This window comes from Maniola hyperantus, chromosome 15, assembly GCF_902806685.2.
Source record: "Maniola hyperantus chromosome 15, iAphHyp1.2, whole genome shotgun sequence".
Taxonomy (NCBI): domain Eukaryota; kingdom Metazoa; phylum Arthropoda; class Insecta; order Lepidoptera; family Nymphalidae; genus Maniola; species Maniola hyperantus.
In genome coordinates this window covers 12884666-12898384 of record NC_048550.1, presented here as the reverse complement: position 1 = coordinate 12898384, position 13719 = coordinate 12884666, and the positions used below count along the sequence as shown (strand labels likewise).

The following is a 13719-nucleotide window of genomic DNA, read 5'->3' as shown; positions in this document are numbered from 1 at the left end:
TTTAGAACACGAAAAAGCCTCCGGCGCGAAAAAAAATAACAAAATAAAGTATGATGCAATCGTTATGATAATGACGTAATCTGATTTATAACTGTTTTATTTCACTAATAAATGTATTATTTCACTATTATTGCACTGTATTTTAATAGTAGCCCTTATGCAAGAAAGGATTTAAATGAGATTTTATAGGAATGTGTATTTAGGTATGGGATATTGATGGAACAAAAGGGTTATGTATAGGAAAGTAAGGCACTTATCTGAATAGGCCGGCACAGATGCGAATGCTGATCGGTGCTGACTTCAGCGCTGGTGTCCTGTCACGGTCGCCAAAACTTGTAGATGCGTGGATGACAATTTAAAGATTTTTCTTGCAGTTGTAAAATGATTTATTGAGCGCAGACCGTTGGTTAGTTTTTAACAAGAAGAGAACAAAGGAATGTATGAAAACGTCAATTGATACAAAAAATATATAGAAAATTGCGGGTGGTTATAAAAATATTATGTTGCATGAACTGACATTTGGAAAAGATAATAAATGTGTGATTTTAAATTATTAATGTTTGAATCCAAAATATTAAACATGAGTTATAAAAGTGACTAATTTATATATATACAACAACAAAAATACTATAAAGAAACAATTAAATAATTAAGTGAACGACAAAATTATGAGTCGACGAATTGGTACGCATTTGCTGCGAAGATGTTGTAGGCGCTTCAACACCCTTTTTATTTTAGCTAAGATTGCAAAAAGCGAAAGCGTGACCGGAGTCTATTAACTTTACCCACCTACTCGTTCTGGCGGCTAGAAGTGTAACTATCTTCTATCTGTAGGTATTGCATATATTCTATATCTACAGATCTACAGAAAAATTACACGACGTGAACCGCAAGACGTCGGGCGAGTTTCCATCCTTATGTCGTCGACATTCCATCTACACGCACGAAACGTTTTGCGTCATCATTCCTCATACGTATGGCTAAGGTTTGGAATACTCTTCCGCGATATGTGTTTCCTACCAATTATAACCCGGGTATCTTTAAAACAAGAGTGAATAGGCATCTTCTAGGTAAACGCGTCCCATCTTAGGCCACATCATCACTTCCCATCAGGTGTGATTGTGGTCAAGCGTACACCTATAATGAATATAAAAAAAAAACACAGAACATTCATGAAGCTTTAATGGAAGTAGGAAGTACTAATTCTTATTGGAAGCTTTATTATAAGGAAGTCAAGAGTGAATAGGCATCTTCTAGGCAAGCGCGCTCCAACTTAGGCTGCATCATCACTTACTATTAGGTCTGATTGCAGCCAAGCGCTAGTCTATAAAAAAAAAGTTATTTTTCCTGTTACTTTCTCGCCTTTGTTTTTTAATCATGTAGCAATAGATTAATGAATTCACGTGATTTTTCCGGGAGAATGAAAAGGCTACTTTTTCTCACGAAAAGTCGAATTCTACTACCAAGGGGGTTAAATAACCGTCATTATTTAAATTATTTACATAAAAATTGGTATTTGGGTTTTCGGTCACAAATGAAGAAATACGTGTTTCAGGATTTTTTGAAATTCAACCTCCACCTCGATTTTCTAAATTCTAGCTGCGGGTGAGCTAGTAAAAACATAAATCCAATAGCGACACACCCAAAATCGTTTATTTTTTCAAAGAATATTAGCCATAATGGCCCTTTACTAACATTCCTCTTTCCCCTCCAATTAAGCGTAAAGCTTGTGCTAGGAGTAGGTACGACAATTATAGTGCAACGGGTGGGGTTTGAACCGGGGGCTTTTCGGATTTCAGTCCGCACCTTTGACCGTTGAGCTATTGAGGCTCTAATTGGAGCCTATTTGGAGCCGCAACCGTATAGATAACCTATAAACCTGGCAAATAGATGGATCTAAATCGGTTCAACTGCCGAATCGTATTTTGTGAGACCATTCGACCCAATAACCGGGTCTGGAGTGGATTTTTCGGAAAGCATTTCCGGGCGCTTGATATTTGTCTTGTGGTTTAAGTTGCAAGCTTTTCAAAAAATTAATTATTTCATGCCAAACTGGACATATATAATAATAATTTACTATATAACAGTTCTCTAACACTTTTTAATTATTATAATTTGCATGCCAGTGATTTTGAATTTTTATTGAAATGAAATGAAAATAAATTATTTTTATTTTGCCAAATGTGAGTAACAACAAACGATGGTACATTCGTGGTCTGTTTCGCATTTTGCCATTTATGTTTGGCGTGCAAAATATGTGGACTTTTGCTTACAACAAAAATAAAAAAAACAAATAGAAAAGACCACGACAGTAAAATATTACAAATGGTTACACTAGTTCATTGAACTTAAAATTACAATATCAAAATGTCATAAATCAAGTAATAATACTTATGTTAAATCCTACAGCTATCTAAAAAATCTATATACTATTATCTTTATCATTTGTTGTTATAGCGGCAATAGAAATGTGATACTGTGAAAATTTAAACTTTTTATCTATTACGTTTCATGTGATACAGCCAGCTGACAGACAGACTGATGGATGGACAGACAGCGGAAGCTTAGTACCTCATAGAATAGAGTGCCGTTGGCACCCTCCGTGCACAAAATCCTAAAAAGTATAGCCCTGCGGGAGACATGCTTGCCCTTTGGGCCTGAAAGTACAAATAGTGCAACTCTTCTTTCTCGCGGCATTTGCAGTGCTTTATCGATGAAAAGGCGTTGAGAAAGCATTAGTGCACTGTTTCTGCTTAAAACTTTCATCTGATATACATACATAAAGCACAAGCTACTGCAAGCGATCCATGTATGTGATCACATAACCGCATGCCTGCGTTATAAATTTCCAAATCGCTCCAGTTTCTACCTTGATCCACACAATAATATCCGAAGAAAAATCAGCTCGTGAGTGAATTAGAGTTTTACTGCTCGAAGCGATTCGTGTATATGATGTTAATCACATAACCGCACGCCTTCGTTATAAATTTTATCAGAGCAAAATGGAAAATTCTATAACCCAATCCCGCTGGGACTAGGTATCAAAATAGGTGCACTTCATGTACTTTTATAAAGGCTCGTATTTCTTTTTTTTTTTTATTCAGATACAAGTTAGCCCTTGACTGCAATCTCACCTGATGGTAAGTGATGATGCAGTCTAAGATGATAGCGGGCTGACCTGGAAGGGGTATGGCAGTTTTTATTAAACCCATACCCCTTTGGTTTCTACACGGCATCGTACCGGAACGCTAAATCGCTTGGCGGCACGGCTTTGCTTTCAAAGCATCTTTATTTATCAAAGCGCTATTGATAATCCTCTCTATACGGTTTAGAACACGGCAAAGGATTTATTTGCATACTAGCCGATGTCCGCGGCTACATCCGCGTGGTTTTAGATTTTTAATATTCCGTGAAATTTTTCGGGATAAAAAGTCCACTTCCAATCACTTTCCAGCCCCCCAATTGTGTAAGAATAACCATTTCATGGCTATCGCAATCGTCAAGAATTCTGCCCAAGATTGGCTGTGAAAAAATATAAACAGCGAATCAACCAATCAAAGGGCAGAATTTCTTGAATTGGGGGGCAGGTCCTTAACTATATCCGAGCAAAAAATCACGTCGATCCGTTGCTCCGTTGCAGCGTGATTAAAGGACAAACCAACAAACAAACACACTTTCGCAATAATATGGGTTGTGATGATTAGAACAAAATAGAAAATTCTAAAATGATCCCCGTTGGGATATTTTAACGGGTTTTTATACTTTAGTTGTTGTTTCAGTCTCGTGTCATTTGTTGAAATTGAAAACCCTTACAATAAGGATGGCGCCTACTAGTCAAATCAGCAACTTTTTATCAAGCATCAAAACGCTCGCTTAGTAAGGGAGCTTGTATGAAATGTATAGATGTGACGTCATAAACATTTGACAATTTTGGCGCACTGTTTTTAGTTAAATCAATAATTTCAAATAGTTAGCAAACTTAAAACTCTCAGTGGACATGAATTTTACGATTTTTGGAAGACCCCTATTTAATAATTATCACGACACTAGCTTATTCCCGTGACTTTGTCCGCGTGGACTACATAAATTTCAAACCCCTATTTCACCCCCTTAGGAGTTGAATTTTCCAAAATCCTTTCTTAGCGGATGCCTACGTCATAATAGCTATCTGCATGCCAAATTTCAGCCCGATCCATTTAATAGTTTGAGCTGTGCGTTGATAGTCAGTCAGTCACCTTTTCCTTTTATATATTTAAGATAAAAAAATGAATCATCTCATGGTGTTGCTCATCGCAAATCTCGAGAACAGCTGAACCGATTTCACTAATTCTTTTTTATAATATTCCTTGAAGTACGAGGATGGTTCTTACGGAGAAAAAAATTAAAAAAAAATTTAATCGACTGTTAAGCGGAACGAAGTTCGCCAGGGCAGCTAGTATTTAGATAATTTATTTTTCAAATAGGCAAAAAAGGAACCATCCCAATTATCCTATTCCTGAAAGCACAAAATTTAATAGAATATGATAAAATATTCATCGTTTAACCTTTAGGACGTTTCGCAAAGGTGAATCGTGGTCGTGAATAAAGATTTGAGAGTATAATGTGTGAGTGTGGTCAAAGATCGCACGTGTATGCCGCTAATAGCAGCGAGCGAGACGAGGAGGCGCGTGGCATAAAATAATCCTGCGAGCGTAGGACTCGGATAGTGCTTGTCTGATGCCCGAGTTATAAGCGAATACCAACAATAAGAAAGCTCAGAGTCACTCAGCGGGCGATGGAAAGAGCTATCCTTGGAGTTTATCTACGTGATCAAATCAGAAATGAGGAGATCCGTAGGAGAAGCTGAAGCGGCAATGGGCAGGGCACATAGTTCGTAAAACCGACAGCTACTTTTTTAAAAAAGAATATTAGCCATGTTAAAATGACTAATATTCCCTTTACCTCTCCAACTAAGCCTCAAGCTTGTGCTAGGAGTAGGTACGACAATAGTGCAACGGGCGGGGTTTAAACCGTCGACCTTTCGTTTTTCAGTCCATCTCCTTTACCGGTTGAGCTATTGAGGCTTTTACTTACTCGTACTTTCTAGAACGACTTGCCATTCAGGCATAGGCATCGACTGGTAAAGACATCAAAGTAGGTAAAACGTGGCCGTGTTAGAATGTATGAACGAATGTAGTGTATGAAAGAATGTATTGAATGAATGAAGGTAACTAAATTCAGCCCTCACAACGTACCTTGCGTGTTGCAGACCCCTTATCCAAATGTAAAATGAATATATATAATAAAACTGACTGACTGACTGATCTATCAACGCACCGCTCAAACTACTGGACGGATCGGGCTGAAATTTGGCATGCAGATAGCTATTATGACGTAGATATCCGTTAAGATTTTTTTTTTTATATTTTTTTTATTCAGATACAAGTTAGCCCTTGACTGCAATCTCACCTGATGGTAAGTGATGATGCAGTCTAAGATGATAGCGGGCTAACCTGGAAGGGGTATGGCAGTTTTTATTAAACACATACCCCTTATTAAAAAAATTACTTCTATTTAATTTATTAATTAATTACCCCTTATTTTTTAAAATTCAACACCTAAGGGGGTAAATTAGGGGTTTGAAATTTGTATTGTCCAGGCGGATGAAGTCGCGAGCATAAGCTAGTAGTAGGATCAAATCAAAACCTTATATTTTTTTTTATTTTTATTTTATTTATTATTTATTATAATATAATCGCTACATCCTGCCTCTTGCACCACACTCTGTTTACAGAGCCACTACTACTGGACAACTAAGTTACTCGCAGTTCAAGTGTCAATTGGTGGCTTCTCGTGTTTCAGTTTACTATCCATTATTCTATCTCATGTTCTAGCTACAGTACCTACAGTACGGGACAGGTCGAGATGACAATCGTGGTGGGGACACCCTTCACAGAGCCTCAAACGGGTAAAGGAGTGGACTGACAACCAAAAGGTCGACGGTTCAAACCCCGCCCGTTGCACTATTGTCGTACCTACTCCTAGCACAAGCTTCACGCTTAGTTGGGGAGGAAAGGGGAATATTAGTCATTTAACATGGCCACTACTACTGGTCAACTAAGTTACTCATAGTTCAAGTGTCTTCTGGCTGGTGGCTTCTGTTTCAGTTTACTATCCATTATTCTATCTCATGTTCTAGCTATAGTACCTACAGTACGCGACAGGTCGAGATGACAATCGTGGTGGGGACACCCTTCACACCCACACAGCCCCCGCCCTAACCCGGTGCGAGATAGAGCGGGTGACGTGTGCGCGTGTGGGGATTCCCCCCGCCTCAGACCCCGATTGCCATCTCGACTTGTCACGTACTGTAGACTAATAACAATTTGGTACCTAAGTTCTATAGTATAAATAAGCTATAGTATAAGCTGTGATAGCCTAGTGATTAGGACGTCTGCCTCCTAATCGGAGGTCGCGGGTTCGATCCCGGGCACGCACTTTTCTGTTATGTGCGTTTTAAGTAATTAAAATTATCACTTAATTTAACGGTGAAGGAAAAGAGAGTTCACATAATGTTCTCTAAGGTGTGTGAAGTCCAATCCGCACATGGCCAGCGTGGTAGACTATGGCCAAACCCATCTCACTCTGAGAGGAGACAACACAGGTCGACGACAATGGGTTGATCATGATGAGATAAACATTTAGTGAAAACTGCCGAAACATTCATAACAAAGTGTGAAAAATTGAAGTAAATAAAAACTGTATTCCTCCATTGAAATAACTTGAAATAACGCGATAAAAACTCCCGTATGATTTAATAGCTGGGATCGTGGACTGAATTGTAGAATATGTTTATTTTGTTTTCGTGTGTGGGTGAAGAATATGCTGGGACGATTATTTACTGTTGAATTATACATTTTTCGTTATGAAATATTTGTTTTAATATAATAATCATTTTAGAAACCTCAATAGCTCAACCGGTAAAGGAGTGGACTGAAAACCGAAAGGTCGACGGTTCAAACCCCGCCCGTTGCACTATTGTCGTACCTACTCCTAGCACAAGCCTGACGCTTAGTTGGAGAGGAAAGGGGAATATTAGTCATTTAACATGGCTAATATTCTTTAAAAAAAAAAAAAAATTGTTGAGTGTTCAAGTATGTTAAAGGTCTTAATAACGACTTATAGTAGGTACGGGACAGATCGAGATGGCAATCGGGGAGGGAACTAGGAATAGTTCCTCTAGTGCAAATGTTCATGGGCACCGGTAATCACTTAACATCAGGTGACCCGCCTGCTCGTTTGGTCGCTTTCTCTATTAAAAAAAATCGAATATAAAATTTGTATGTTTGTTACAGTGCATCTACGGCTGCTACGTCCACTCTGCCATCCTGCCGACCTTCCACCGAAGATGTTACTGGCTTTTACAGGTAAAACATACTTACTACATTAGAAAGTCTATGTGTACACGTCATATCTATGTATAGTACGCGACAGCTCGAATTGGCAATCGGGGAGGGGACACCCGCACAGCCCCCGCACTAACCCGGTATTGTAACCCGGCGCTGTTATTTTATTTATTTTATTTTATTTTATTTTATTTTATTATAAAGGCACACAAAACAGGTTTCAGCTATAAATGGTCCAAATAAAAATAAAAAACAATAGATTAAGATCTAAGCGGTAACCCTTAATAATATGTGTACACAACAATTCTTAAATAAATAAATGCACTAACTAACTGATAAGATACAATTTATAAAAACACAGAAAAAAGAAATACAAGAAAATTAACTATGAAAAATATATGTTAGTGGAAGATTCCGGGTCGATTCCCGGCACGGGTGTGGAATTTTGTAATTTCTAAATTTCTGATTTGGTCTGGTGGGAGGCTTCGGCCGTGGCTATATGGGTTTAATAAAAAAAAAACTAACCAAGTGCGAGTCAGGTTCGCACACTGTGCAATCTAACCCTAAATTCACGGTTTCATATTTTTCCCCTAAAGCCAGCTATAAGATCTACTTACCTGCCAAATTTCATGATTCTAGGTCAACGGGAAGTACCCTGTAAGTTTCTTGACAGACAGACAGACAACAAAGTGATCCTATAAGGGTTCCGTTTTTCCTTTTGAGGTACGGAAACCTAAAAACTACCATACCCCTTTCAGGTTAGCCCGCATCTATCTTGGATTGCCACATCACTTACCACCGGGTGAGATTGCAGCAAGGGCTAACTTGAATCTGAATTTAAAAAAATGCCCAACTTTTAAAGTAAAACATTTCATATAACTTCGTACAGTAGGGTACCTATCCGAGATTCCGTATTTTTAAATGGGCGGGATAGCTTCGACTTGCACCAAAGGAACGTCGAAGGCTTAATCTAATTTACATGCTCGAATCTGAGATTTTAAAAGTTCAAACATTTTTGCATCAGTGTCGCGAAAACGTTATTTTTCATTCATGAACATTTCATGCCAAGGTATTCATCGATATAGCAGTTTATTTTGTGACTCTGCTAAATCTAAAACTAATAATATTACGGTTTGATTTAGGTATTTCAAGCCTTTTAGCTTTTTTAGCGAATTCGCCCGCGTTGATTTTAGTTTTTTAGAAATCCCGTGGGAACCCTTAAATATTATATTGTGGCTAATTCCATTGTACACAATCTCTAAACTAAACTAAAATGTCACGTCTAAATCTATTGCTATCCCTTTCATAATGCTGCTTGCGGAAAAGGATCACACTAGATTAAGACCTGTTAATTTAGTTTAGTTTAAAGATTGTGTACAAGAGAATCAGCCAATAGGGCTGATTCTATGGTTATTATGGTTTACTTTATTTAGCTATTAGTATTTAGGTTTATTATATACACCACCTCCCATTGTCCATTTGTTCGTTTTCTCCCTATCTGGAAGAGATCACTATTTAGCGATAAGACTGCCTTTTTCTACCTACCTTTTAAGATTTCTTTCTTGTAACCTGTCATTTGGGTTATGTGGTGCGATAAAGAATATACATATGTACACACATACATAGATTTTCCGGGATACAAGCAACCTATGTCACTGGCTGGTCTTTAACTAGGTCAGTCAGTGATGTGGTTATCTCCTTAACTCTATGAGGTAAGTATAATATTATCCATGCAAATCATGTAGAACCTCTCTGTCGTGGCGTGATTGAACAACAAACCAACAAACAGACACTTCCGTATTTATGACTAGATGATGCCTGCGACTGCATCCGCGTGGAATTAGATTTTTTTAAAATCCCGTGAGAATTCTTTGATTATCCTATGTCCTTTCACAGACTTTGCATTTATAAAATTAGTATTTATAATAAGAATAGTGATTTGGAATGATTTAATTGCATTTTTTCCTAAAGACGACATTTAATTTAATTGCCTGTGTAACTTACAGAAAGTTACACAGGCAATTAAATTAAATGTCGTCTCAATTAAGTGCTAAAAGTTTTATCGAATTACTTTTACTAATTCGTTTAAAATTTGGAAAGAAATTCGCGGTTAAGATCTTGGCAACGTTGACTAGTCTAACTCGATTTATTCTTGTACTTCTCTATAAATTATCTAAAAAGGTACCTATAGCAAATCTATATACTTAGTTACTTAATATCTTGTATAGCAATCATAGGTAGGTAAATATTAAATCAATATTTCCATACTTATTGATAATATTGTAAATGTGAAAGTCTGTCTTTCCGTCTGTTAACTTTTGTTTTTCGTATTACATTACGTAAGAAGAGGATGCGAATGCTCTAAAATTTTGTTGTGCTCAGAATTAGTACCATTCTCGAGCGAGTGGTGAGAAAAATAAATAAAAATAAGTCATTCGTTCCTAAATATTCCTACTTATTGCCTCAGCACAAGTGCCGAGCGGTATCTATGACCGCCATTTATAAAATGACATTTGTAAAATGCCGCGAACCCGCGGCGGGTTTAGGTTTCACGCCGAAATGTCGACGCGTAATTGAATTTCTGATTGCATCGCTGCACCCGACTGTACCGCGTAACAGGTGTCGATACTTGTGACGTGTGTATTACACCGTAGCTATCTGCGACTGTACTAGTGATGTATTGAATATTCAGTCGTCCACCGATATCGATAGCTTATGAATCAATGATACATGCATAGATGTCTATTCACTCTTAGTGTGCACTAACAGAATTTCTGATTGCATCGCTGCACCCGAGTGTACCGTGTAACAGGTGTCGATACTTGTGACGTGTAGCCGTAGCTGTCTGCGACTGTACTAGTGATGTACCGAATATTCAGTCGTCCATCGATATCGATAGCTTATGAAGCAATGATACATAAATAGCACGCGTAACAGGTGTCGATACTTGTGACGTGTGGCCGTAGCTATCTGCGACTGTACTAGTGATGTACCGAATATTCAGTCGTCCATCGATATCGATAGCTTATGAAGCAATGACATCTAGAAGGTGTCTATTTACTCTTAGTCATGCACCTCTTAGTAACTGAATTATAAATTGCATGGCTGCATCCGAGTGTATTGCTTAACAAGTGTCGATGTGTGTAATACATCGTATCTTTCTGTGACTGTACTTGTGATGTGGAATATTCAGTAGATATTGATAGTTTTCTTCAGCGCTTGGTAACATTCATGCCTGATATCTAAAGCAATGATGAGGTCTCGGTTAGTTAGTTAGGTGCCTACTTAACAATAGTTCCAACCATTCCGTGCCATGTTTCTTTTGTTTTAGTGATCGTGTTGCGTTCAACATTAAAAATACATCAAAATGTACGTATTGCAATTAAGTCTGGCAATATTGTAAACGTATTGTCTCTTTCTCTTCACCTGTGACCGTACTAACGTGTACACGTATCATTTGTGCCTTGCGAAATAAAGTGTGACTATTAATTAAAAGTAATTTGATTGAAGTGCCTTCTACACAACCATATCTTAGACTTTATCTTAGACTGCATTATCACTTACCACCAGGTGAGATTGCAGTCAAGGGCTAACTTGTATCTGAATTAAAAAAAAAAACACAGGAAATATAGTTCCGCTCTGCACAGATCGATAGACTTATGAAAGTAAATGAAATAAACTAAAAATAATGTTTGAGTAATAAAATTTCTTCATGTAGGGCAGGACAACTGGTGCCACTTACGATATGAATTACTTATTACGTCGCTGCACTCGTGTGTACGATGTAACAGGTGTCGATACTGTGGCGTGTGCATAACATTGTCTATTTGTGACTGTCCTAGTGATTTACTGAGTATTCAGTCGTTCACGGATATCGATAGCTTTCTTCCAATATTTTTGACACGTGCTAGAGATTTACAAACAGAAAGATTGATAGATAAATTATTTAGATCATTTAGATACAGTCTTATTTTATTTTTTATTTTTATTTAATTTATTAGGAACACACACGATACATTAATTTAACACAAACTACGACACTTATAAACAAACACAGGCTGATAAATCCATACTAATATTATAAATGTGAAAGTGTGTCTGTCTGTCTGTCTGTCTGTCTGTCTGTCTGTCTGCTAGCTTTTCACGGCCCAACAGTTTAACCGATTTTGATGAAATTTGGTATAGAGTTAGCTTATATCCCGGGGAAGGACATAGGCTACTTTTTATCCCGGAATATTAAAGAGTTGCTACGGGATTTTTGAGAAACCTAAATACACGTGGACGAAGTCGCGGGCATCATCTAGTGTATCTATAAAATGTGTACACAGCATTTGCAAAATATCTAGACAAATAAAAAGAATAGTCTTTCTTACAGTCGTGTAAGAAAGACTACTTATTTCACGGCAAATGTAGAAAACTACTTGTTATATAATTGACATGTAGTCTGTGGATTGGTGATAACTATGAAATAAAAATTTTATATTTTATTCAAAACTACTACGATTACATATACCTTAAATTACGTCCGCATAAAACACAAACTTTCCTACATGACAATATTACAATAGACTCACGTGCTTACTTGTTTATAAGCTCATCTATACTTCTATACTAATATTATAAAGAGGTAATGTCGTTAAGTTTGTTTGTAGGGGGTAATCTTTGGAACTACTGAACCGATTTTAAAAATTCTTTCACCAGTAGAAAGCTGCATCATTTCTGAGTGACATAGGCTATATTTTTTTTGAAATTAGATCCTTACGAAAATTGTAATAAGCTACCCGTGCGAAGCCGGGGCGGGTCGCTTGTAATTCATAAAGTAAGTTATCATACATTATTTAATCTTATTTTAAGATCATTCAAAAAATTTATTCTATGTCTAAAACAATAATTATAACTTCGATACAAACTTAAATTTTTTTACGGACATCCCTAATTCACAAAAATATGCTACAGTCGCTAATATAATTTAAAAATGTAGCTCTCGGGTTTACATGTCGGAGACACAAATATATACCAATATTATGTTATATCATACCTCTGTACCATAGTATAGCTACCACACAGTTGGTTAGGACCTTTGATCACAGTTACAAAGTTTAAACATTTTACACATTCGCGAGTCTAACGTATACCTACAATTGGGTATTTGACTACATCTAAAATAAATTATTTCTCAGTGATTGTTAAATACAGGTCCAATTTGTTTTTTTCATCTTTCTGATAATTATTTAAAACGTAACACATAAGTCCAAAAAGTAAAGAAATGCGTGCGCGGGATCGAACCCCCGACCTCCGATTAGAAGACGGACATCCTAACCACTAGGTTATGTGCGTTTTAAGTAATTAAAAATCACTTGCTTTAACGGTGAAGAAAAACATCGTGAGGAAACCTGCATGCCTGAGAGTTTTCCATAATGTTCTCAAAAGTGTGTGAAGGCTACCAATCCGCACATGACCAGTGTGGTAGACTATGGCCAAACCCTTCTCACTCTGAGAGGAGACCGGCGGGGTGATTACGCATTTCGCGACAGGCGTAAATCTGGCGATCATTGCTGTCAAACGTCACACGTAACAGCGGCTAGAGAGAGACAGCAATAGCCACAAAGCAAAATAAGAAGAAGAAGAAGTGAGACAGCAAATTAACTGTCGCATTGCTACTGCTGTCGCGTTGCTGTCGCTACTGCAACGTTTTACGTAATCACCCCGTCGTGCTCTGTAGTGAGCCAGCGATGGGTTAATCATGATGATGATGATCTGCCGGCTAAGATTTTTCCACCTTCTTGTTGCTCTGAGCAAATTAATTATCTGCGTAATTGTATGATTGCTAAGCTGTGTCTTTATATTTCCGAGGGTCGTATGAAATGGCTTATTCGGTATGACTGGATTTTCCCGGTACACAGCACACTTGACTTGCCGGTTAACCGACGTTATGTGAATAGGTGGGTAATTGCGCTACTCAGTCACAATCGATTGACGATTGGTTTCAAATGGCATGACAATATATATAGCTATAGATAGATCTGAGTCCATCGCACTTAACAGATCATGTGTTGTCATAAAAAATATAGTCACGATACAATACACACGATCTTCTTCTTCTTCTTCTTCGCTCTGGGCTGGTTTCCGCACTTAAACGTTTCCGCATTTAAACGTTTCCGTCTGTTGTGCGTGCATTGCCCCTCCCCGCTGAAGTCTTCACTCCAGCCATCCAAGCTCGCTCCAGAAGCCGAGTAGACCGCCCAGGTTGCCGAGGGCTTCATGGAGTGAGGTTGGGGAACTCAAATGGCGTTCGCGCTGTTCTGCTACGCCCGTGCACTCTAGGCGGTGTTTC

The 13719-nt window shown here is 37.8% G+C and overlaps 1 protein-coding gene across 3 annotated transcripts in view; it reads left to right on the top strand.

The window, feature by feature from the left end:
* The window catches only part of Camta (Calmodulin-binding transcription activator), a 202377-nt gene that overhangs the window by 159468 nt on the left and 29190 nt on the right, over window positions 1-13719 (top strand). For all 3 annotated transcript variants that reach the window (XM_069503606.1, XM_069503604.1, XM_069503603.1), the window contains one exon: window positions 7335-7406. In XM_069503606.1, coding sequence (XP_069359707.1) covers window positions 7335-7406 — 72 coding nt within the window. The remainder of the gene's footprint in view (window positions 1-7334; window positions 7407-13719) is intronic.